This window comes from Pholcus phalangioides, unplaced genomic scaffold (assembly GCF_987345545.1).
Source record: "Pholcus phalangioides strain wild (caught in Gottingen) unplaced genomic scaffold, Ppha-v1.0 ptg000042l_1, whole genome shotgun sequence".
In the NCBI taxonomy this organism is placed as follows: Eukaryota; Metazoa; Arthropoda; class Arachnida; order Araneae; family Pholcidae; genus Pholcus; species Pholcus phalangioides.
Genome location: NW_028301628.1, coordinates 23,911,359 through 23,938,410, shown reverse-complemented (window position 1 = coordinate 23,938,410; position 27,052 = coordinate 23,911,359). Strand labels below are relative to the sequence as shown.

The window sequence follows — 27,052 nt, the reverse complement described above, 5'->3', positions numbered from 1 at the left end:
TGTCAATCATGAGAATAACAAATATCAAGTTATCGGGGTATTGGTGTTATCCACATGAGCAGTTATCAAGGTTCTACAGTAATTAGAACACAGGGCAATTGACTTTTGAACTTTGCCTTCCCCCTTCCAAAAAAAATATTAAGTTACGTAGTCAATAATTTGAAATAAATGGGACTGAGAGAGTACCTCAAACTACAGAAAACAAATATTATCTAAGACATAGTTAAAGGGGGGGGGGGGGGAATGATGGGAAAATAGTCTGGAAAGAGAGGATAAAAGACAAATACGTTTGAATGACTTATCTACATGAAGCATATGGGTCATTCTAATTGAAGAAAACGTGGAAAATGAAACCTTTTACTTCATGAAATAACTGTTCTAATTTGTTTTCTTTGGATCTAATGCAATCTTACATGATCTCATCAGTTTTGTTCGCAAGTAAAAATTATTTAATTACGGGCTAGGTATACTAGAACAGTTTTTGAACTGAAATAACTTGCATTTATGGGAAAAATTTCAGCATGCTACAACTATACCCCAAAAACGTTGAGCAGTTTGAAAAAAAAAATAATAATGATAATAATAAATCCTATTAACAGAGAGATATAAGTGTGTGAATAAAATGAAGCATACCATATTGATAGGACCATCATCATATTTGAACATGATTCCAGTGTTGTCAGCATGCCTTATTTCAGCTAAACGACCCTGTATATCAAATGTATATTGTTCAGACAAGTGACCACGCTGCCATTGGGAAAGTCGACCGAATCTATCATACTCCAGTGAAACAGCTGTGAAATTTTGACGAGGTTGCCATTTTAGAGGTTGGCCAAGTTCATCATACTGAGTTGTAAGGAGTGGTACCTGACTTCTATCGTATAGTGATTCACTCTGCTCTGCTCTGTCAAATTCCACGGAAAACATGACTTCGCCATTTACCTAAAAAAAAACAACACTGATGTTAGAAGAGATTGAGCTCGATGTGCGATCTGAAAGGAATAATTTACTTCAGTAATGTATCAGAATAATTCTCTGCCTGTAATCTACAGATTATACAATAAAAAAAGCTGAATATGCAGATTAATAGGTGTTGCCACACATTATCTGCAAGTTTTTTTTTTAATCATCCACAAAAAAATATTTTTAATCCCTTTAAGTGGCAATTAGAAATTGCTAACCTCCCATTCAAAATACCATATTTCATTCAATGAAATAGGCTTTCGTCTGATTTTCAGTAGGTGCAGGGAAAGGTGTATCATGAAAAATTTTCCATTGAGAAATCAACTTCACAAACTATCTAGGCTTGTCAATGCCAAAATAAAATACTTTTATGAAGGCTAGATATCTCCTCATTGCCACTTAAAGGGTTAAAGATGAAGGTCGGCTTACAGGAGCGAGAGGAGGAGGATTAATATTTTACTTCAAATATTTAAACAACTTCTATTTCTCAAGATTTCTCACTAGAGAGAGAGAATGATACATAATTACCAATATGCTAACCCTAAGATGTGATCTTTCCTGTTATTGTATGTGCGTATTGCAATTCAAATGTTTACTGTTTTTTTGTTTCACACATTTCATTCATGAATTATAGTGTCACATTTCGATATTTCGTGTGAATACATCACTGTAGATTATAGAAAGACCTTTATCCTTACATTAGGGGAATTTGAAGGTGTGAATATTATATGCTGATATGGATTATAGGGAAAAAAAAATTTCCATACAGAATTTTACATGTGTCAATATAGTGTCCTATAAATTTGTGAATAGTTTAAAAATTCATAAGAAACTGGGGGAATTGTATATTTGAATGTGGTTTGCAAAAAAAAGTTATCATAAAAGAAAATTCTTTTAGTACTGAAAAAAAATTAGTTCACATTTTTGTTGATAGAGGATGTTGCACGAGAGCAAATCATGAGAATTTGAAAATCAGGGTCCTATAAAATGCAGGGTGTATGATTAATAGCTCATTTCTGAATTTTCCTGATACTGGCTCTTACATAAGGTGGAAAAAACACTGTTGGTAAAGTTGTTTTACCTATGCTACAAGTTGTTGGCTGAAGCTTTATAAACGCTTTAAACACAGAAAAGATTGAAAAAAAGTTAGTCCAAAATTTTGTGAATTGCTTTCATGCATCGCCCTCTATCGACAAAACTTAAAATTAAATAATATTTCTGCACCAAAAACTCCCCCTTTGTAAAACTACCTTTTCTGCAAACAGCATTTAAATATACCGATTCCTTTAATTTTTTATGAAATTTTAAACTATTTACAAATTTATGGGACACCCTGTTGCACACTCTAGCAAGAAAATAAAAACATTTTGAATTCATTTTTCATCACATTAGCATTATCAGGACAAATCATTCAAGTTCGTAAATACATGTTATTTTATTTAGAGACATTCTGTCATAATTTTGTACTGCAGTAAATATTTCACATGTTAAAACATCTATATATTTATACTTACTTTAAATATTTTCCCCACATGAGTTATCTGCCGATTTTGTCCCTTTCCTGACTTTTTCAGGTAGTACTTCCATTCCATATGATTGACAACATTATCACTAAAAGTTGTCTTCAGCTTTGCTGGCATTGGATATATTTCGGAAACAACAGGATTTGTATCACCAAGCACAGGACTTGATTTCGTCTCAATCTCAATAGTGCTTGAATTAGATTGTATCATGATCAGTCCACCATCTTGAAACTGAGTTACACGACTCTCGAGCAATCCTAGGAATCAAGGACAAACAGGTCAGTACAATTCGCCAACTATTGCAGACAGTATGATGAAAATTTGGTAATAAAAAAATTGCTATAAAAAATTAAACATAATTGGTGGCAGTGAAAACAATTATGATAAGAGTGGACTGCGCAAATCATGACTCTGAATTGATTTACCTGTCTTAGTTGTAACATCTGATCCCTTGATTAGTAGCGTAACCGGGTCTTTGTTATCTCTTGTCACAGTAACAGAAGCTCCTTTGATGCTCAAGTTATATAATAGATGGATAATCTGACCACTAGGAGTAATAGCTTCAATCAGTCGACCATATTCATCATATTCAAAGAGATACGATTTTCCTGTGCTATCTGTTTTGCTACGAAGGAGGCCAGTACTTCCATGGTAATCAAACTGTGTTTTGAAATTAGACGGAGTCATGAAACTTTGGAGCATGGACATCCTGGACATTTCTAATCTGCATTTTCCACCCTGTGTGTTCTCAATGGTGTTGACCTGAAATTCAAGTTTAAAAAATATATTATTTCATCTCACAACTAATCAAATCATTTTTTGAAAATGTGTATCATCAAAGAGGACAATTCTGAAATCATTGCTAAACAGCATTTAACTAAAATTAGAACTGTCAAAAATGAACAAAGATAAACACATCGGCATATTTACAGGGGGCTTAGCAGGCAAGTTCAGAGGGACGGAAAAATTTTAGGAATGAGTGGCTAAGAAAGTTAGTACATAATGAGAGAAAAGTGGCAAAAGTTTATAACCATGAATCCACCTCTGACCAGAGAGCGAGAGACTAAGTCAGTGACCTAGAGAGTTTGCAAGCACATGAGTGAGCAAAAGAGTGTGAAAGTATGGGAATACTTGAAACAGTGTGTGCAAGCATGTGAGTGACGGAAACAGTTTGGAAGCATATGAGTGACTAAAAGAGTAAGCAAGCATGTGAGTGATCAAAAGAATACACAAGCATCTGAGTGAGCAAAAGAAGGACTTAAGAGATACAAACATAGGCGGGAGGGGGGGGGGGGAAGACAGCTGGTTATAGCACAGGGCAGTGAATTTGATGAATGAGTGATCAAGAAAGTTAAACAAGAATGAGAGAAGAATGGTAAAATTTGTATAGCCCACAGGCAGCAAAACGATAAATATGCCTCTGAAGATACATCAAATCACACATCAGAAATAATGTGCATATTTAGAAAAGCCATCTTGAGAACAAATTTAGGAACTATGAAATAAATTTTTCATCTTCAGCTTTAATTAATGCTATTCCAACATTTTTGAAAATGGCTGATAGCGCCAGGGAAGAACGAAACTGGAGAGACAGCGGAAACAACTTAGCAACATAACTCAACTGTAGAAAGACAGCCTATTTCTAATCTCTGTAACAGGTGTCAATTGTCCCTCCAAAGAACTTGTTAATATGGGAAAATTGATGTCTCATAAAAAAAAAGGGCAACCTTCACAATTTGTTTTACAAGCAGTTCACATCCACACAAAAATGCTCAACCTTGTCTATAACCCCCTTCATAGCCTTCAAGAGCAGTCTGTAAGTCGCCAGGTAGTCCCCTCAGGCTAGGCAGTGATGAGAAAAATTAAATTTGGTCGGTAGGTCAGATTGCTGCCTGACACATTACAAATGCATTTTATGAGCCCAAAACAGGGCTAAATAAAAAAAAATTCCGATTTATTTTTAGTCATTTCGGGCTGGGGGTGGTGGCACAAGCCCCTCCCCATCCCACATGTGCCTTTAAACTTTCATTAAATTTCATACATTATGGGTTTTTTAAACAGTGCTGTTAAAGCAAAATGTGTGATGAACTGAGCACATAAGTATGAACATTAAGTAATATAGAATAATTGGGGGAAAGGGAAACCTCTAGGCCTTATATTTAAATCAAGAACATTGAATGTTTGGGAGGGAAGGATTCAAGTTCATTGGGCCCATTAAATAAAAAAGTATACTCATGAATACACATAAATTCACAAAAAAAAAGGTTAATATGATCATAATGATTAGATTACCTGGTTGCTGTAATCTCGCAGAATGTATATCTTGTTAGCGGCAGCATCAGTGACAGTACTCAGTTTACCAAAGCTTGTATTGACGTTATAAGAAAATGTGTAAACAGCTTTCCCAGTAATAAGATTTCGAGTCAATGTGTGCTGTCCATGTCGATTGAAGACATAGACCTCTTGTGTTTCTGGCGCATAAATCTCATATTCATTTGCTTCATTTGGCAATGGCAAGGAGGATTTCACAGAGCGGATACGGAGGTTTCCTTGATCACTTATGTGAAGGCTGCCATCTGGTGTTACAACAATTGATGATATACTGTTAAGTTTTGAAGTAGAGGCAAGAATGTCATTCTCATCAAAACACTCGCAGGCTTCTTCCATGCAATTGCATTCAGATTCAGAACCAGCAAAATGTGAGATGCGGCCGTCACTTGTAATTATCCGAACCTGAAATTTTTTTTTTCAAGTCAATGTCATGTAATATAATGAATTTCTTACTGACTAACAGAATCTGTGGTTTAAAAGACATTTTAAATGGTTGTATGAATCTATACATGTCTCAAAAAAGAAAATTGAAATGGTAGCCAGAATACACTAAGAAGAATTTAATTCATATTAAGAAGTAATTTCTAATAAGTAAGTAATAATTAATTAATAATTCATAATTCAGAATAATATATAGGATTCCCTTTAGTCCAGTATATTTTAAGTTTGTACCACAAGGGGTGTCAAAAGTGTTTCGAATCTGCGGTTGCCAGTCTCAAATTTCATGTAGACAATTTTGATTTCTAAAGCAATTCTGTGGGTGCTCGGACCCATTCTACAAATGGGATTATTGGGATTATTATTGTAAATGAACGCATAAAATTTTAATATAAATCATCTGAATCTTCCATATTACTACTGTGAATGTTGATATAATGAAAACCAGCAGAGAGTTACCGAATGTTATTCTGTGGGTGCTTGAGTACCTACAACACTCTCGGCTTTGATGCCACTGTGTGTCGCAGCTCCTAGGGGTATCGCCAACCTTTGTCAAAGGTGTTGTGACAAGCAGAAGATATTTATGTGTGTGCCTATTTAGAGTTCAGTAAAAATATCTACTAAACTATTCAGGAGAGCAGCAGATAAGTCATGAATTGGGCAAGGGAGCCGCAGGTGACAAAAGTTTGAGAACCATTGCTATAGTCCAATAATCTGAAATTTTCAAGCTGTTTCTTTACCAGCATAGAGGATGGTGATGTGCTTGTGTATAATTCAGTCAAATTTCTATAATATAAATTTTCTATACCTCAATGTAATTTTTTGTCTCATTATAAATCAGCATTTGTGACCTCAAAGTAATACAAATTTCCGAGACATTTTGAAATATACCCATTTGTGTTACCCATGCCCCGTATACCCATATACCATTTGTGTTATTACACACCCACCCACCCATACAATTGTTGTAGTGAGTCGTAAAATGACTGATCTTCATTGCCACTAATAATCGAAACACGAAAAGTGTTTTAATTGTTTTTCTTACGCGCTCATGTCGAGCAATGATTAAAAAAATATATGCCCATTAAGAACTTTTACATGTCCAAGGGCATGTCAGGAAATGTATTTCTCCAGTTCTGTTTCTAACTATCGATAATCTGAAGATTCTGGTATTCGGGAACAAAACTGGTGAGATATGTGCCAGTTTAAAAATAATGTTATGATCACATGAGTTATAATGCATGTAGAAACATCTATGACTCTCTTATAAACTTTTTTATATAGTAAGGACTTCAAGCCTAAAATGATTTTTCTTACCCTGTTAATCATTTGAGAATCACTTTCTGCAACATACAGATCACCATTTGGTGCAAATGCGATGCTCTGAGGCGATTCCAAATGAATATCTGAAGGAATGTCATTCTTATCTTTAGCTGATGACTGAGAACACTGAAGTGGCCTACCAGCAACAACTTTCAGTCTTCGATCAGGTGTTACTCTCAGGATCATGTGATCATCCAGAACGTGAAGAGAACCATCTAATGGATTGATTGATAAGGATGTTGGCCATCTCAAATTTACCTAAAAATAAATTATTTATTAGATATTTCACAAATCATTTCATTCAAGTAGACATCAGTAATGTGATCTCCCAACTGCATCATGGGCCTCCGGGCAAGGTATGGTTCTGGAGATCTCTTACTGAACTATAAGTGTCAACCTAATAATTCCCATACTTTTGAAAATCATATACAGGATTTCATTATGGTGCATTTGAGATCCCAGGCTGTAGACAATAGGCCTATTGGTTAACATCACTGGCATACGCGGGAAGGAAGGACATGTTTAAACCACCTCCCCCCACAAAGAAAAAATGAGCCCCTCTTTACTTGAGAAAATCTTACAAATGCCTGTTATCAAAGTAGCCCAGATCAGTGCCATTTTCATGATTTATATGAAAAATATTGACACTAGTTGGTTTTGTATCCACATTCTGGATAAGAGCAGAGACATATTTGCAGGGAGGCTAAGCAGACTATGGCTAAAGATGTCAGGTTTCGAGGATTCAGCAACTTTGTGGGGGGGGGGGGGGAATGGATGGTGAAGAACCGAAAAGATAGAATGAGAAGAGGGTAGTAAAATTTATACAGCCTGCAGCATAGGTTGATATGTGGGGATGGATGGGACAACCCCTTACTACAAAAATTGTATTAGCATACGTGGGAGGGGGGAGGTGAACAATACCCCTCCTTCAATGTGTGCACGCTCAGTGATCTGCCCCTCCATTCGAAAAGCCTGTATCTGCTTATGGGGGAAAACCACAAATCTGCCACAAAACATTCAACATTTATGAATGAACAAAATATTAAAAACTTTTATTTTACCTGAGACAGACTAACTGTCCGCCCACAAGGTACAGGTTTCCAATGACTTTTGTGATAATAATCCCCAATGATTGTGTGAATATTACCATTTTTATCAGTCATTCGTATATTAGTTCCATCAGCAATGAAGATCTCATTTTCAGCCGATATGGCGATTCCTGAAATTCAAAGAAAGAATAAATTATCAATATTATATCAAATTGTTGAATTAACAATGCAAATGAAACTATCAAATTCTTAACCAAATTATTAAATTATTTAAAAAACACATGCATTCAAACAAATTTCAAAGAATTCAGATACAAACTAACCTTTAGGATACGCCAACCTAGCAGATTTGGCAGGTCGGCCGTCACCACACAAAAATTTATCTCCTGGAAGACATTTCTCGCCACTCCCTACTACTGGCTCCAAATTAGCCAATATATCAGATGATTCCTCAGGAAGTTTCATTCTCAAGATCTGATGCTTTTCAGGGTCAGAAACATACAGCCTTCCATCAACTGGTGCTACAGCTAAATGATACCTGTATGCAACCTGAGCACTGCTATAAAAATAATAATAATATAATCAATTGCAAATGAAGATTATCTATAAATACTACTAAGCATTATTTGTGTTACACGTTATTTGTTAACCCTTTTACAATCACTGAAGAAATACTTTGTCCAAACGTCAGCAGAATAAATTCAATCTAGTTCTGTTTTCTTTACTCTCTCATCATAAAGCTTTATTGTAACCTATGGAACTGAAGGGGTTTTTTTTTTTTTGCTTCCTTGCTTTCTGTACTGTTAATGATTTTTTCCCCCACATCTAATGTATCTTTCAACTAAAAACATGTAAGAGTGAAAGGGAACACGTAGGGCAAGTGTGGTGAAGGTACTGTATACTTACTCTTATATATATCTACTAAACTGTTTTCTCTTTTCTATTTTTTTATTTCTTTTCATCTATTTCTTTTTCTTTCCCTTCTTTCTTTTTTCTAAGGTGTGGTTAGGTTAAGATAGATTTACAAGATTTATGCCCAATTTGTGAAATAGAAACCATCCAAATTTGTTGCCAAAAGCTTGTACGTAAAGAAGGTTAATGAATTTTTTTTAATTATTTGAATATGCATCTGAAAGCCAATTAACTGCTTCCACAAAGGGTCAAAGGTATTGATTAGTAAGGGACAATTATACAGGGTATGTTTCAAAAAGAATCACCCGATTTGAAGTGTGTATATTACAAAAAATATTGAACATAGACACTTAAGATTAACTTTATATTACATAGCTAATCAAAGTTTTTTGCAAACTAAATTAAAGGTGCTCAATATGTCTACCTTCGAAAGCGCAGCATGTCTATACGGTAGTCAAATTCATCTCAAACTTTTGCGAGCATGTTTGCATCCACTGCCAGTCGATTTCTGTGAACTATGGGCGAAACTCTGTCAGATGCGCTCCACGGGGGGTGGCCAGGGGATTTCCCTTTACACAGACAACCTGTGTCTCAGAATTGTTTATACCATCGTCTAATGCTCTGTGCAGTAGGAGTTCAACACCAGGGTATTGTTGACAGACTATCGAAAAGCCAGATGAACAGTTGTTACGGATTCACATTTCACAAAGCTTAGAACACGAAACTATTTCTGTTGTGCAGTCGCCATTTTAACAAACACTAAAGTGCCGGCTGAAGGAAGAGCATTAGCGCTACCTGTCAGCAACTGTGTAAAACTCGAGATTTCCCTCTTTGTACCAATACATTATTCGATCAAAATGTATTAAAAGCTAAATAGTTATAATTTTTTTTAATCGGATGATTCTTTTTGAAACAACCTGTAGATTGTGGCATCACAGGGAGTTTTTTCGAATACGGTTGCGAATGAATGGAACAGCTTACCTTTGGGCGGTCATGAATTCTGACACAATTGACGCATTTAAAAAGAAATGATATATTTTGGGATAATGTTAGGTATCGCAAGAAGAGACAGAAAACGAGTCACTTGGATAAGGAACCACACAAAGGTATATATCATATCATAGAAAGAATTAAACATTTAAAATGGAAATGGGCTGGACATATTGCAAGACAGGATAATAGATGGACCACAAGTATTCTGGGTTGGTACCCCGTAGTGTTGAACATCAGAGAAGGAATCTTCACAAGATTTAATGGTGAGATCAGACAAATAGCTGGAGTCAAGTGGATGGCTAAAGCATCAGACAGAATAACATGGAAAAATTTAGAGGAGACCTTCATCCAGCAGTGGTTTGAAAATAACTGATGATATTGAGATAAATCGAGAAGCTATCCGTTAGATAAGAGAACCATAATTATTTTATGGGCAGCATATTTATATTTTATCATAATTGTTGGTTTATTATTGCTCTTATTGGGTTGATGTATTTTTGACATAGTTTAGATATGTAATCTCGGCATGAATATTTTTTTATGAATATCTTTTCTTAGCAACCTCATTCGACATTTTGTCTGTTGTGGTCTTTGTATCTGTACCACAAAGTGTGAGGGATGTGCCAAAAGTAAGAACTTTTGGGTTATAAAAGAACTACAAATCCTTGCATGCACAAATTTCATGTAAGGCTATTTGTACAAATTTGGGGAATCTCAGAAAGAGAGTAGATTTCTCTTTTGCTTTCACCTTCTATATTTTTCACCATCCCATACACGGTTTCTTTCTCTGAGTGGAAAGATACTTTATATAGGGGAGAAGCAGTGCTGTCTTAATGCATGGGCCCACCCGGATATGGCCCAGGAGCCTCAGAAAAATGAGTAGTAGTTGAATTTGAGAATTTACCATATAAGGACTCAGAAAAATCACTTGGCCTGAGGCCCATGATGCTCTTTAGATGGCCCTGGGAAGGGGAACAAATAAAAAGGAGTATAGAAAGAATAAAGAAAAAATAACTTCTGTTCACAGGGTCACATTGATGGCAAGAGATAAAAAAAAACGGAGAGAGCTGGAATGAATTTCTTCCATTTCAGTTTTGACGAGATATCTCATCCGTGACCCTTAAGGTGTTAACTAGAACTTTGGGAATGTGGATGCAACATTTATAAAAGTTAAAACTTTTGAAAATACTGCATCTACATTACTTTAAGTATATTTTTGTGATACTGGGAAAAGTGCTGAGAGTGGAAACAAATGTTCTTGCTAGTTAAGAAGTCTGCTCAGTAATCACATTCATGTAGGCAAAATGACCAAATTTGAATAAGTGAACTTAATCGCAAATACACATGATTAAAACCATGTTTTGGAACCAAAAGAGATGTACTTTTAGTAAAATTCATTGGGGGCCTGGCACATTTCTCACATTAAATATCCACATTAAACCAATACAAAAATTGTGAGATGTGATTCAGAAATAAGAGCATTAAGGAACTTTGAGATAGAGGTGAGAGAGAACGTTTATTTGACATGAAAAATGTCAGCACGACCCAAAGGATTCAGATGAATGGGAGGGCTATTTGAGAGCAAATATGAATTGGTGAGCCAGATATGGACCCAATTACATAACCTGGGCAGCTCAAATGCAGTTAAGACAGCCCTGGCATTTTCAACAAATGCCCCAAATCTATTCAAAATTTTATACACGTGTGCATAAATTAGGCTAAAAAAGTTCCAAGGTGATGTTTTGGCCTACCCTAGAACTCGTTGGAACAACCCTGAACAAATACAAGTTAAACAATTAAACTTGCCACTCATGAAAGAAGGGATCTTTAAGACACCAAAAACTATTTACCTCAGCTCTACGACTGTTGAAACGATTCCTTCAGGAGATATTTTTCTGATCAAATTGAAGTCACCAACATACAGACTTCCATCAGGGCTGCTCGCTAATGCTACTGGAGCTAACAGCATCTGTGACTTTGCTGTGCCATTGCAGTTATTACAATCCAGAGGTCTCCGCTGACCACTGCCCATTGTTGTGGCCAGAAGCTTGGGCTTTGTTTTCAGGTATATGTTGCTGCCATCACCCTTCTGCAGTATACCTAGAAGAGGATGGATAGAAGATGATACATCACTGTATATGCTTGTTTTGACATTTATTTAACTCAAAACACTGATTTCAGAACAAAGTTTCAGTGTATCAGACTCTGAATGAAAGAAATATCATCTTTCATACAATTCAACTCATTTAATACAGAAATACACATCTTTAAACTCTGAATGAATATTCAACATATCAAATGCTTTTGAAATTCGAGTAAATGTACTACGTGAAATTGAAAAAAAAAGCACTTGCCAAAGCAGTCCAAAATTACAAAATTTTATTTAAAAAACTTTTTTCAACCAGATTATAATTAAAGTGATGTTAATTTTCACCAACTCGGACAGACTTAAGCAATTGACTGGTAAAATAGAAATTTTGTAAATGAGAAAGATGTTCAAAAGAATATTGTCTAGAATAAATAACATTTTATAATATTTTTTGAAACGAGGACTAGTTTGAGAAAACTTGTTTCAGATAGTTAATTAAAGGTTTGAGGTTAGACCGGTACGGTAATGAATATAATAATTTATTAAACACATTTACAAAGAAAGAGAAATGTGTCTGGGTCAATAGCACATGTTGTTGAGAGCTCGATAGGTGGAGAAGGTTATTGACAGATAGAGTGTGTCCTGATATAAAGAGTAACTTTTTCTTTTTCCCCCATTCACATCAGTCAGCATCTATGCTGCCTGGGCTGTAATTAGACAGGTGCAACAGGTGCACCCACACAGGGCCCGTTTGGAATGAGGAGGGGCCAGAAGGGGCCTAAATTCAAATTATTGCACATGGCTAGCTACAGCCCTGTGTGCTGCCCTCTGTTGAATTTTTACTTCCTTGCACAGTTATTTATTCCAAGACTAATGATTTAAGTTGGGGTAAATTTTTGTCATCATCTGTATAATACTGATAAAATTATTGAGTGAGAGTCCCCTCTCAATATTTTTAATACTTTTGGGTCTATTTTAATAAATGCAGTAGACCTTCAATAACAGACACTCTTGGGAACAGATTTCGTCCATCAATGAGGGGTGTCCGTTAATAGATAGTAAAATACATTGAGCTCTATCAGAGTAATTTTAAAAAGTGTCCATTAATGGGAAGTTTCTATTAATGAGGAATGTCTGTTATGGGAGGTTCTACTGTACAAGGCAAAATCAGATTTTGATTCTTTTATTAATACCGTATTGCTGATGTATTTTATGGCCAATGCTTGGGGGTTTTGCAAAGTAGACAAGTTTTAAGCTGGCAAATGCCTGAATTCTTGCCATTTGCCAAACTGGCCAAAGTTTGATTGCTAAAAAAAATATTCATAGAAAATATCAATGTGTGAAAAGATTTATTCAAGTGGTTACCTTCATGGAAATTATATTTGTGATGAATGTCTAAATTCCAGCCTCCAATATCTGATACACTCATGTCATGGCCACTAACTTGCGTAGTTTGTATCTCCCAGATTACTTGAGTACAAGAGCTATATTCGTACCCGACTGACACTGAAATTAAATGTAATAATATTAGTTTATATTATTAATGAATAATTGTGCTTGTTTAATTCATGAGACAATTCAGAAATTGGAACAGAAACATTAACCCATTGTTTACCATTTTCCCTTTCTGGGATGCTTGTTAAGGCATGAAATATAATTACGGGAAAATATTTATGACTAACCTGTTGCTGATGCAATTCCATAGACTTTCTGGCGATAAACATTCCTTCTGTTCCAGGCATATGTATATTTTATCGAGGGATCTGCTTCAAATTTTTTCTCGAAAAGAATCCCTTCGATAGAGATACGGAGATGAATTAGCCTAAGAGTAGAGGGTATTGTTTCCGGAGTAAGCTGCAGTTGGATAGTCGACAGGTAGCCACCTGCCCTACTGCTATGATACACCAGGTGTAGGTCAGTTCCAGGAATCGGGAGACTTTCTTGTATGACCTGGAATAATTATCAAAACAAATTTGAATATACAAATGATGGGAGAATGTTTTATGCAGTTCTTTGCTTTCCGAGTTCACTAAATGTACAAAAAATTCACTTGCGTTTTTTTTATTTGTTTTTAAACTATTTGGTTCTCACCTGAGGTTCAGCGAGAATAGCACTCCTGTCCGAACAAGCCCCTTGGAACCCATGCTTCCATGTTGCCAGAACCACAGGTTTCATGTTATCATAGTCATGATCTAAGCAGATGGGTGACTTGTATTCCTGTGGCTTCTCGTTATCAGTACTCAACATTACTTTCTCGATAACAACAATTTCATTCCACGGGACAGCAACTGTAACATCTTTCATTCGAAAGGGGTCTCTCTGAAAATGCAGTTTGACAGCTCCACCTCCATTAACCAAGATATCAAACCTTTAAAATAATGTCAGACAATAGTAATCATCATAGATATGGTTATTAGACTCTGCATCACACTAAGAAAAATCAATACACGCACTGGTGCAGATCTAACCAGATGTATGTCCAGTCATAAAAATAATGGTTCCTTACCATCCACCTTCCCTTGTGACTGTGAAGCCAGGGAGAGAACTTCCAGCCAATCCAACACGAATCCCCATCACACCACTACCAGATGAGCTAAGAACTTGGCCTCGAACAACAGATGCACGACTATAACAATGTAAAATGCAATGACATTTATTGATAGCTATAGAAAAATATATCAGAAACAACAAACACATTTTTAAGGCATATACTGTATTTCTATATAAAATACTTTAAACATACCTTGTATTTAGATGTTGTCCTAGCATACTATTGCAGCATGTGGACAAAACAAAGTTACATTACTTTAAAAATTAAAAAAGTTTTTCGAAGAAGTACCCTTTGACAAAATTAAAATCCTTAATAGAAGCATATATTTCAGAAAAATATATCAAAAAGGGAATTTTTTTCCCTCCATTTAATTTGGTGCATTATATCAATAAAAGGGTGAACAAACACAATTCAGTCTTGATTTGGGGGGGGGGGACATTAATGTTTCTAGTCAGAAAAATAATTGTCTAATGACAAAAATTGAACGTTTCATTTATGTCTGAATGAGACAGATAAGAGGGGTTAAAAAAACTTTATGCTCAACTTACTTAACATACTATACAAAATTTATTTACTAATGACCTTAAATTTGACCAAAAAAAGAAAAATTAGCTATTCAGTAAAACAAGGGTTACCAGACATCTTCCTTTTTGATGTCATTTGAAGCGTCCTCCTACTTTAGAAATTTGCCCTTTTGTCCTCCTTTTCCGGTTTCCAAAATTATTTTTTTTTTACCGGGTAAAAAGTTTTTTACACATAAATTTCTTCATGGACAGGAACATCTGCGTGTGTGTTTTTCTCCCACACATGTTTAACAAACCTTAACCAATTGTTGTCTGACTTCCCAGAATACAAGAACCCAAATTTCCTTGCAGCAGGGCACAGATACTATTGTAACTATTGCCTAACTTGCTCCAGGATAATATGAAAAGACAGTGGGAAAAATAGTTTTGGAAGAAGAAAACTGCAACATCCATTTTGAGAATACACACACCTTTGCTCATCAACATCTATTGCCATTAACTGATGTGGGAAGGGAGAGGAGCGTTATCTCTTCTATTCGGAAATGAAGAGAATAAGAAGCAAAAAAGAAAAAAAACCAATGCTGATTCCAATAGGATATCTGGATAAACATAGGATCAGAGCAGCCTGCAGTGAATAAAATATGTGTTAAAGAATAAAAAGTACCTGTCATTGAAACTGTTTTTCTGTGCATAACTCTGAACAGAACCGTCTTCAATTAAAAACTGCATGCGCTGAAAGAATGAAGCTGTAACTGCAGGTGGTTGTTTTCTCAACAAGATATCCAAAGGATCCACAGCAGAGAAACATAATGGGTTATTTTCACATGCCCTGTCTGAACAACATTCACTGTCAGCACAGTCAACGAGACCGTCTGGAAATATAAAATTTAATGTCATTACCAGGGGGAAAAAAACTAGAAAGTGATAGGAGAAAATCTCAAGAATAAAAGTAATTTTATTTAAATTTGAAAGTACATAAGGTATATTTGATGATATGAATGCATATGATGCATACAGTGTCTCCAAGTTTCTGCATATGAAGAACAATGTATAACTAACCTCTGTCATTATCAATTCCATCACTGCATTTCCTCTCCAATGGAATTTCACAACTTGGTCCATCCCAGTCCTGGTGGCAATGACATGACCAATCATCATCATCCCCAACTATGCACTCGCCATGATTATTACAGTTCTTTGAGCATCCCTCTGAAAAGAACAAGTCAGAATTTTTTAAATACCAAAATGACAAATATTTTCAAAATTCCAAAAAAAATCCAGACCATTGATTAAACTTTCAGTCTAAGAAATCCAGAATTGTCAAGTATTTTATATCACACCTCCATCTTACCTAATGTGCAATGTTTTCCATTCCAGCCTTGAATGCAATAGCATGTACCATTACGACATTGACCATGTTCTGTGCATCTTGCATCGCACAATTTTTCGTTGCATTTTGTCCCACTCCAACCTTCTGAGCACATACATTGACCACCTTCACAGTGGCCATGGTCACCACAATCAAGGTCACACTTCTCTGAATAAATAGATACGAGTGTTCCATCAATTTTTGTAAAAATTCGAAAGATTGTTTTAAATACACTCTTATAAAGTGATTAATGATCTCTCAACATTTGAAAGGATTAAACTGGGATCTTTTTGAACTGGAAAAAACGTAAGTGCCTTACCCTGTGAACAATCAACTCCAGTCCACTTTTCATCGCAAACACATTTCTGCAATTTGAGATCGAATTGTCCATGTCCGTTGCAATCGGGCAAGCAGCGAAGAGCATCACTGTCTGGCTCACTGCAGTCTGCACCTTTCCAGCCTTTGCTACATATACACATCCCTCTGACACATACACCATGATCATTGCATTCTGGATCTAGGCAGTCAACTGTAAAATGCAAATTGTAATTTGTTATACCCATTGATAATACTATTTAGACTTAATCAATCATCATGTATAATTATGACAAGACAAAGGGACACAAATATTCAAGACCAGATTTGATACTTGCCTTCCTCACAGTGGGATCCTTTGTAACCAGGAAAACATCTGCAGAAGCCGTCAACACAATCACCATGACCACTACAATCAGCTGTTTCACATTCATCATCTCGTAGATGGCACTCTTTACCTTTCCAACCAGGACTGCATATACAAGCACCATTTGCATAATGACCACGACCACTACAGAGAACTGGACAAACCCCTATAAATTAAATGTAATAAATATTATTCAACTTTTTTCAAACTTATAACTTGAAAGAAAATATCCCTTACTTGTTAACACAACATTATATCTACATTAAAATTTACAGATTCTAGTGAAGTAACCATATACACACATTGAATTACAAAAAATCATTCTTTTTTGAAGAAATGATATTGAATTTCATTTGGAAATCATGATAACTGCTTTTGTTCTGATCTAAATATAGTTTTCATATGGATCAAAGCACAAAATAAATATTTTTGATCAGCAGTACTATGAGTATCTATTTGTATACAAGTGTCACAGAACTTATTAAAATTTTAAATTTAATTGATTTTTCTGCATTCAAAGGTATGCCAATCAGAAACCAATATGTAAACATAGGACAAGATAAAATTTCTCATAATTTAAATGAATCTTACAAATATGACTTACTATATGCACACGAATCCCCAGCATAATCCGGATTACATACACATCGTCCCATGACACAAGTTCCATGGCCATGGCAGTCATAAGGGCAAGGTACACTAGAATCATCTGTTTGAGAAAATTAGGGGGGGGGGGAGGAATTATGAAATAAATATTGAATATTGCATCTATTTTTATTGAGAATCTAATATTTACATTAAAAAATTGTGTTTTTTTTTTTTTTTTGCTTTGATGCACAAGTTTTAGACTCCTAGATTTCGATTTTTTCACATTTCCAGAAAAAAAAACCAAAATTCCCATTCATTAAGATAGATAATAATAAAATTAAGATGGCAACAATTCTTTTTGATTTTCCCAAAATAAAAACAATTAATTATCTTATTTTTTAATTAGTTTAATTATTAAATACAAAATAAATGACATTAAACAAATTAAATTCCATAAATCTCTTGAAACTTTAATTGAAAATTTCCTGCCCATACAAATAAAAGAAATGCATGTAAATGTTCTGGATGATATTAATTTCGATAGCAGAAATTTTGTACACGAAAGATGTGCAATGAAAATTTGTATCGTACTGACCAGTGAAATGAGAGGTGAAAACAACATCCTGGACTTTATCTCCATCATTATATATAGATATGTACCAGAGACCAGGATCAAGGAACTGAGTAAATTCGACTGTAAATGTATCCTATAAGTACAATTAAATTTTCAAGTTAATATTTGAAAAATTCATGTATCAAATGTAACATTATATTTTATAAATCACAGCATTTTCAATGCATGTTCTCATTATCAGTCCACTTGAATCATATCATTTGAAATTACAGGGAGGCTATAGTTATAGTTGGCATGTTGTGAGCTTCTACAGCACTAACTATCAATCAGAAAGTTATAAACTTCAAAAATGACTTAATGAAGGAATGGAAAACAAATACTAAAAGAGAGAGAGCTAAAAAAATTAGTTCCAACATTCCCAGCTAGAGGATGTCTTCCATGAAAATCGTACTGCACATGCTTAATTTTTGGCAAACATGTGACAAAACTCTTGTAGCTCTGCGGCAGATTATCTAAAAATTTTGAGCATTGCCATCTTCATTCTCAAGTTATCTGCTTTTTAGGCTGGAAGGTCACTACAGAAAGGACTTAGTCTGACATTTGATAACTTCATGAATGATGTCACAAAAGAATCAGATGTTTCAGTCACATTTATGGGAAGGCCATTGACATTCCCATTTCTCCAATAAATAGTATGACCTGTTTACAGGAACATGCATTAATTGTGGAATAGTTTCGCAAACACAGTGATTTAAAAACTTGAGCTATAGAGATTTTCCATTGTAAAAGGGGATTAAAAAGTTCTGCCCATCTTTTCATCAAGATGTTTCTAAATTTTTGTATTTTGTAATTTTCTAATTTGCTAATTTGTTAAGGCATCCAATTGGGAATCTTGCTTCAAGTTACACGTTATTTATTGATACAAATGTTTTACAAATAAAAATTAATCTTAATTCCAAGTAAAACTGGGTTTCAGAAATTTAAACAGAAGGAACAGGTATATTTCAAGAAAAACTCATGTTACCCTATCAGAACGTCTTGTTCTCCTTGAGCGCGGCTTGAGGATTTCAAAGAAGTCATATTTAGTATGTGTTGGTACCCTGTCTCGCCGACCATAAACACCAATACTGGCACCCTGAGACAATGTGAAGTTGAATTTGACTAGAGATGGGTTTCGCAAGTGGAACTGGACATTCCAATAACTGAAGGCACTAATTCGTGACGTAACAACTTTTCCTAGGTATATCTCCATGAAAGTCTCACTTCTAGGAGGTGGTGTTCGCTTCGGAACATTAGCTGGAAGTGAAAAGATAAATAACATTTTACAGAAAATTGGAGAGATTCATACTCTCATGAATAAGTTTTCCTAACTTTTTTTTAAGTCTGCTAAATTAAAAAAAAAAAAAATTGCAGAAGTAATTTTTAAATTGAAAGTTTGTCAAGTTTTATGTGTAATTACAAAGGATGCAACTGATACAAACAGGTTTTTTGGTTTATGAATCCTCAGTACATTTATGTATATCTCTTCCTAGATAAAAAAAAGTTGAAATTTATTTCTTGACTTTCAGCATTCAACTAGAAAAGTTATTTATTTCCTCTAATTATCTGTTTTGTGCTTTCTTTTAACACCCAACTCCCCTCCCTTTCGTATTGATTCTCTTAAAAACAAGTTAATACACACTGAATAATTTGGCTTTCTGTAATATTTAGGAGATGCAGTTAGACCTGCTTAATCAGATATCAATTCCAGCACACAATATCCAATCACGACAGGTATCCAATTGTGTGTGGAATAATTCATTTGCCATTTTAGACCATCAGTATATTGAAAGCAATAAAGGATCAATGTAAATAAAGATTCTCAAATCCAACATCAAAAATGAAATAGAAATTATATTGATTACGACACAATACCTAAGATTTTTTATTTTTCATTAAGAGATTTAGCGCCCTCTAGTGGCTCAATAGAGAACAAAAATGAAATAATTAAACATATGTATTGAAGACTACTTGGAGGCCAGTACCTACTCCCTAATGTTTTTTTTTTTAAATCTCAACTTAGTATAACATATTTTCCATTCATCTTACAGATGTTTTATTCAATAATAACATTATGTGTATAGTGGTTGATGTGATTAGCAGTTGCGTGTGAAACTTAATATTCAATTAAGCGGGGAAAAGTCAAAATTATCATTTTTTGCGGGGGAACTTTAACATTGTCTTTACGGGAGAAACTTTGGTACCGGAGGATTTCATCCATTTAAGCGGGTTATCAGTTTATCCATTATGCGATTAGCTGAGGCCGACTGTATACCAACTGGTTCCTATATTATTTGAAGTACAGACAGCTGTTATAGATTAATGTTTCCCAATGTGTACGCACATTTTCGATTCAAGAGATGCATAAACATGAGACAGCATGAGATTCTCTATAACTTTCCCCAACTCGTTGTTGTGGTATGGCAATAGAGTAACACTATATCAGAGTTCTCAGCAGAATCTGCTTGATCATTTCCCTGATCAAAACTTTGCAAGAAATATAGTTCAAAAAAGTGTCACCTTCCAAATTTTGATCATTTGTTTTTAAGAGTTTAGTTTTCCCTTCACAGAGCTTTTCCCTGACATTTATCAAACTTAAATATTTGGGTAAAATCAAGGAAATGTGCAACATTTTTTTTGACTATTTTTCATTTCCCTGACTTCCCAGATAACTGGGAACCATTTATGTTACCATATTTTAATGTGTATAAGGAACGCCCATAATATTTTGGGCTTAAAATTTGGAAGAAAGTTGAACAGATATCTATAATATTATCCGTGTATAAGAAACGCCTATTTTTGGGTTACAATTTTTGCAAAAAGGGGTTCCTTATACACATTCAAATATGGTATTTTATAACACATTATAAAAATTATCCACATTGCTACATTAATAAAACATAAGATTATAGAATAAAATGTCTTCGAACCAGTGAATACCTTCATCAAGTTACAAAAAATGCATTAAAATTTTGTCCCTCTTACTTAAAATAAAAAATATGTGTTTCCATTCTAATTTCAAGTCCATCAACCAACTCTGTATTTCTTGGTTTTTGCACAATCTGTTAATTGTGCTGATAGCATATCAAATTTGCAACCTGTCAGCCTATATTTGGAGGGGGGGGGGGGCATGATGTCAGGATATGTCATCATGATATTTTAGTACAGTGTAAGTTATTTTGCCGTAAGTGCTAACTATGCAGGTGCAACCTCACACGGCCCACGTGGAAGGGTGGCCCAGAAGGAGCCTAAATGAGCCGTTATAGGGCTCCAAGAATGAGCCAAAAGGGGCCTAAATGCAAATTCTTGTATAGGAATGGCTAGTTACAGCACTGACTGCAAATATTCATGCCATATCAAAAATTTGGTGTGGTATGAATAAAACCATGCCTATTTGAAATTTATGAGTGTTCATTTCATGATAATTATCCGGTTTCTCATTGTCTTGAATTTCCCGGTTTCTCATTGTCTTGAATTTCCCGGTTTCTCATTATCTTGAATTTCCCAGTTTCATAGCATATAATATTTTCCCGACTTCGCAGATGTTTTTATTATTATTATAAATTATGAAATTCTTAATTAAATGAATGAAGACAATTGAAGGTTTTTCTCGACATATATGAATGCTGGTTGAAGACAAGGAATATTTGTCAGATTTGTTCCATATCATTAAATAAGTTGGCTCACCAGAATCAATTCGGTTTATTTCAGGCTCTGTATCTTCAACCACCACTGGACATGGATGAGAACTGGCATGATGCCAGTACGGAAACATTAGAGCTGGGAAAAAATTAAACATCATTAAGCCAATATCATATTAAAAGAGAAATATGTAATGAATACCCAAGCATTCAAATACAAGGGTCAGACAAAAAATACAATGAAATTAACATAGAATACAAAACAAGGACAAAATAATTAGAAATACTCCTTGAATAAATGATAATTACCCAGAAAATTATCATATAAATTATTAAAGGCTTAATGCTGCAAATGAACCCATCAAGCAAAATTTGCATTTCACATAGCATAAATTCAGATTATTGCAAGATGCATATTATTAGACATTAAACATAATAATGATCATAATTATAGACTTGGCAATGCTCCAAGCACGATTATTTGAAAATAACTGGTCTTTCTAGCAAAAGAAATATCTGTAATTGCATTAGTTTAATTGCTGCAGTGAATGTTAATTGTGATATGAATAATATACCATACTTAACACAGTAATTACTTACCTACAAAATAAGCGAGAGCAGACAGGATGGCAAGAGACACAAACAGGCAGACAATGGCTGTACATTTCCAGGTACACCTCGATGACAGTGACTTCCGTATGTGGAATCTAGAGTGAGCATAGTGGGCGGAATTTGATCTTCGAACATTGTTATAGAAAGACAATGTGACAGGCACAGAGGATGCATAGTTCAAGTGACACCTAGTAGAAAATTTACAAACTAAAAAATTTCTCTAATTCTAGCATACCACAGATAACAAGACACGCCACGAACATCTTCTCGTACTTCCATGACCAGTTGACAACCTTACCTGGAGCTTGTTTTGGAAAAATTTTACCTCAACCTATTCCTAACTAATGTCAGAAATTTAGTGATAAGAAATTACACCTCAATTAGTTTAATTCCCTTAACATAAGAGCGAGTTCCTGACTCACATTTTAGTCTACGGATAAAGATCCCACAAATTTAGGTATCAAATGAATTCAATGAATTACCTTTATTTTCAATTAGTTAATTCAAAATTGTATATTTGCTTAGCCTTGCAGTTTAAATCAGGAGTCTTCAACCTCTTACGAGTCATGAACACTATCCATGTTGAACATGAGAATAAGAGCATCCAAACCGCAACTTTTGAGATATGCTCTAACTTGAATTAGCAAAATGCAAATCCTTAGACATACTGTCCATGAGTGTAATACGCAAGTAAGAAATTTGATGTTACCACATTTGCACTTCCTGATATTTCCATCATCAAGGGAGAAGGATGGGTCTGGTGCCCAGGTCGCTGGACCAAAGGGGATACCAGATTAACCCTTTAATTGCCCCTTTTGCATTACATGAGCATCCAAAGTATGTGCATGCTCCAGCTGACCAAGTATCTAGGTGCTACCCTGAACATATAATCAACTAATGTGAAAAATCCTATGAGATCACACCAATTTCATTGAAATGTCTAGATTTAATGGTGAACTACAAGTGCTGAAAGATTGCCGAAGTTCAAAATCGATTTGTCATCACCACTGGACATGGATGAGAACTGGCATGATGCCAGTACGGAAACATTAGAGCTGGGAAAAAATTAAACATCATTAAGCCAATATCATATTAAAAGAGAAATATGTAATGAATACCCAAGCATTCAAATACAAGGGTCAGTATCTCCTTCGCCAAAAGTTTTAGTTGCCAATTCTGCAAACACCCTGCTAACTATAATCGGTCAAATTAATCAGTCAATACATTTCATTTCATACCGTGCACCGCCCAGGCTCTATCGACCATTGTCAATTTTAACCATTGCCCCGGACGAGGGGGGCTGGGGGGTGCTTTATTATACATATAAAATACATGAATACAGGATAAATACAGTAGTTTGTTTGCAATAGGTCACTGAAATCAGCATTTGCCGAAGTGGATATTCGACGAAAATTCGGAATTGGTGGTTAGATTTTGGCGACAATTCTATTTCGCTCAAAAAATCCTAAAAGGTGACACTATCTCTATCTACAGGATATCGGTATTTAATGGTGATCTACAAGTGCTGAGAGATCGGTGAAGTGAAAAATTGAATTGTCGCCAAAACCTACTAAAATATCTTCCGACAAACGCAGATTTCGGTGACGTATTGCAAACAAACGAATAAATTTGTCCTGAACTATATGACCAATTTGGCCTATTCTAGGCTCTTTCGAAAGCTGGTGGAATGGACAAGTTGATTGGCAAATTTGACCGATTGTAGCTAGAAGGGTAAACTTTTGGCGACAATTCGATTCTGAACGAATTGTCGCCAATCTTAACGCCTGTAGCTCGCCATTAAACCCAGACTTTCAACGAAATTGGTGTGACCTCATAGGATTTTTTCTGCGCATTCTAAATATGCGCTTAGTTTGAGTGTAGGTCTCTCAGAAACTTCACAAATCTGGGTTTCTTTCCCCCCCCCCCCCCATAATCGAAACGGTTCGAAATAGGACAGGGTTGTTGGCAGATTCTTTCATGATTCATTTCGGCTCGTTTATTCCTCCCCCCCCCCCCCCCTTTTGGAAGAATAGGTCTGATTCACTCTGTATATGACTATTTACAATTATTCGTTTTTTTTAATAATGTTTCCCCGTCATTTTTACTTTAGGGGGTCATTCAAGTATTACGTCAGCATCGAGGGGGTTTTCAGATTTGCTGACTTTTGATGACAAGGGGGGTTTGAAGGTTGATTGCGTCATCAACCACCCCTTTGTGAAGATATGAAATATTCTAAGCTGCTGACGAAATTTTGCTGACGGGGGGAAGAGTCAGTGTTTTGCTGACAAGGGGGGAGGGGGGTGAAAAGTGGCTGAAAATCTGCTTACGTAACACTTGAATGGCCCCTTAAATGATGACACTTTTTCAGTCGCAAAATGGTAGGGGTTTTTAATCCATATAAAAATTAAATTAACGGTAATTTATAGTACATAAATTTGGACATTAAAATTTTGCATCTCGTTTCTATTGTAAAATATGGAGTGATTAAAATTTTCTTATTTTTCAATTTCAGAATTTTTTGAAATTTTAATTTTTTCATAGTGATACATATGAACTATATCTAATTTAAATTTCTCTACGGCCATAATGAAGCTTTTTCTGCAAAAGTTTTATTTTAAATAATTTAAATAAAAAAATATCTCCTATTTATTTTATAATTCAATAATTAAAATTATTAAAGCTACCTAAAATATATTAAAAAAATTAAAATCACTATTACTTGCAGATAAAAATATTACCTGTCAAAGTTAGCTTTGGTTTCATGATTCTCATCTTTAGCTATTTGAGAACCTATATGACTATTGACTGGAGAGCCTGGAACTTTACAGTCTAAAAGAAATAGAAAAGGTATGATTAATAAAACTAGCTCTAAAATATGGAATACAGTCTAGCAATAATAAGTGTGAGAATTCCAGTTATTCATATCAAAATGTGTCAACAGATGGCACTGGAGATTTCCCCACTTGGCAAAGAGAAATATTCAAATAAGATTAGCCAGAAAGATTTCACACATCAGAAATGAAGTTCACCTTAGACCTTTACAGGTCAGCTTCGTTCCATTCAAGATTGAAAACGCGAGAAAGTTGTGTAACAATGTTTGTTTAAGGAGGAAAAGAAAAGGAACCAGCACAAAACCTTGTAGAACAGCTCCATGGAAGGCCACTTTGTGTGAGACAGTGAAAAATAACTTGGGTAATCAATAATATTATGTGGGTCTATGTCTCTCATATGTTGAGCTCAACATTTCTCTAGAGAAGTTCCCCGCTTATTTACCTCGTATTTTATTTTAGAGTTCATACCTCAACTGACATAAAGGGATAGATGGCTCCACAGGTCAGTCGAATTAAAATTTGGTTTTATTTGAGTTATGTTTTTTCCCAAGATTTGTATCTCATTTTTTTATTTATTTAGTACTATCGGAATAAAATAAGCACAGTCAGAAATGTCTCACGGCATCCTGCCTGATCTCAGCCACCTACACAGTAGAGGAACCACAAAATCTATAAGGAGTTTTGTGTAGCATTATTTAATGAAACTAGTCATGTCTTCTTCATCGTCTTTAGAAATAAAAGAGCGATTTCAAAAACAGCAAGACACGGGAGACTATATGGCCCGTATTTTAAGGGACATTCCCATATTTTCCGTAATTTTGGCCGTAACTACTTTTTTTTAAACAGAATGTCCTGTTTTTCCAACAAAACTTATACTCGAATGTCTTTACTAAAATTACAGATAAAGACTATTTTAAGAACTCGTAAATGTATTATGATGATTTTGACCATAAATATTTACATCACATATTCATAATGTCAAAATGCATTTTCTGAAGAAAAAAACCCGTTGAGCTCAGTACGATTGACAATTTAATACCATTGACAATATTTAAATAATTTCAGTGACAATTGGCGCTTCAGCTCTTATCAAAGAAGTGTAAGTTACTTTTTTTATAACAAATGTTTCCACGGGTCTATCCTGAATCTTTTTTTTATCAGTCTCGATGAAATATCCCGCATTTTCCTCGAAGAAATACGGTCACACTAAGTAAGATCCGACTTCACCCCGAGAAGAGAACAAGATGACGGGAAGATCAACTGATTTCAGAGTATGAAAGGGCAAGTCAATGAGTATTCTGTCACTGCATGTTTTGATATGCCACCACCGCACCGACTTGATTATTAACGTATTCAATGGAAGGCAAAGCCACCCTACGTAGATATTCTACACAACACCCAACAATGATTTGAAAGGTGTCCTAGGTAAAGAAAGCATTATAAAACCCTACCGACTAGGGTGAACGATGTTTGGTTTGTTAGCACACAAATTGTTTGAATTTGGGACCCCAAAATCATGAAACCCTGGACAAATGCCCCTCTTCTCCATGCAGGAATCGGGCTCCCAATTCTACCGACAGATCCGTAATTAGATACAATTTCCAACTTGGAGAAGGGTAAAAAAATTATACGCGTGTTCTTACCACTGGGAATGAATAGCGAGCCGGATGGCGTCCTCGCCAGACAGGATGACCTAAACTCCCTGTCCATTACTGCGTCCTTGCTCAGGGACCGGCCGAATCCTACGATGGATGTTGGCTTCGGACCGAACTTCAGCGACGACGTCGTCGTTGTGGCTGGGCCATGGGTGGTCAACGAATATCCTCCACTGGTAGCCGCAGGTTCTAGAAGACCTATATAAAAAATCAAAATATAAATTAAATTACCCATTAAGGTTAATTATTAATTTTTCAATGATTATCCAATTTCAAACGACAAGATCAGATTTTTCCAATACATTTCAGCATAGGCGTCGGAAGTGTTAGGAACTTGTGGGTGCTTGACTTAATTTTTACGTAGG

The 27,052-nt window shown here is 35.2% G+C and overlaps 1 protein-coding gene across 5 annotated transcripts in view; it reads right to left on the bottom strand.

Moving 5' to 3' along the window:
- The window catches only part of LOC149064673 (teneurin-m-like), a 391,606-nt gene that overhangs the window by 10,120 nt on the left and 354,434 nt on the right, over window positions 1-27,052 (bottom strand). For 3 of the 5 annotated variants that reach the window (XM_089255506.1, XM_089255505.1, XM_089255510.1), the window contains 25 exons: window positions 26,676-26,885; window positions 24,940-25,030; window positions 22,190-22,389; window positions 21,636-21,728; window positions 18,934-19,205; window positions 17,931-18,042; window positions 17,352-17,456; window positions 16,719-16,913; window positions 16,385-16,594; window positions 16,048-16,233; window positions 15,756-15,905; window positions 15,361-15,568; window positions 14,365-14,391; window positions 14,128-14,247; window positions 13,713-13,989; window positions 13,304-13,571; window positions 12,987-13,127; window positions 11,383-11,632; window positions 7,951-8,186; window positions 7,640-7,797; window positions 6,573-6,836; window positions 4,779-5,219; window positions 2,912-3,248; window positions 2,478-2,743; window positions 634-942 (listed from right to left, as the gene is read on the bottom strand). In XM_089255506.1, the coding sequence (XP_089111632.1) occupies window positions 634-942; window positions 2,478-2,743; window positions 2,912-3,248; window positions 4,779-5,219; window positions 6,573-6,836; window positions 7,640-7,797; window positions 7,951-8,186; window positions 11,383-11,632; window positions 12,987-13,127; window positions 13,304-13,571; window positions 13,713-13,989; window positions 14,128-14,247; window positions 14,365-14,391; window positions 15,361-15,568; window positions 15,756-15,905; window positions 16,048-16,233; window positions 16,385-16,594; window positions 16,719-16,913; window positions 17,352-17,456; window positions 17,931-18,042; window positions 18,934-19,205; window positions 21,636-21,728; window positions 22,190-22,389; window positions 24,940-25,030; window positions 26,676-26,885 (5,126 nt within the window). The remainder of the gene's footprint in view (window positions 1-633; window positions 943-2,477; window positions 2,744-2,911; window positions 3,249-4,778; window positions 5,220-6,572; window positions 6,837-7,639; window positions 7,798-7,950; window positions 8,187-11,382; window positions 11,633-12,986; window positions 13,128-13,303; window positions 13,572-13,712; window positions 13,990-14,127; window positions 14,248-14,364; window positions 14,392-15,360; window positions 15,569-15,755; window positions 15,906-16,047; window positions 16,234-16,384; window positions 16,595-16,718; window positions 16,914-17,351; window positions 17,457-17,930; window positions 18,043-18,933; window positions 19,206-21,635; window positions 21,729-22,189; window positions 22,390-24,939; window positions 25,031-26,675; window positions 26,886-27,052) is intronic. The other 2 variants (XM_089255508.1, XM_089255507.1) reach the window with 2 other exon arrangements.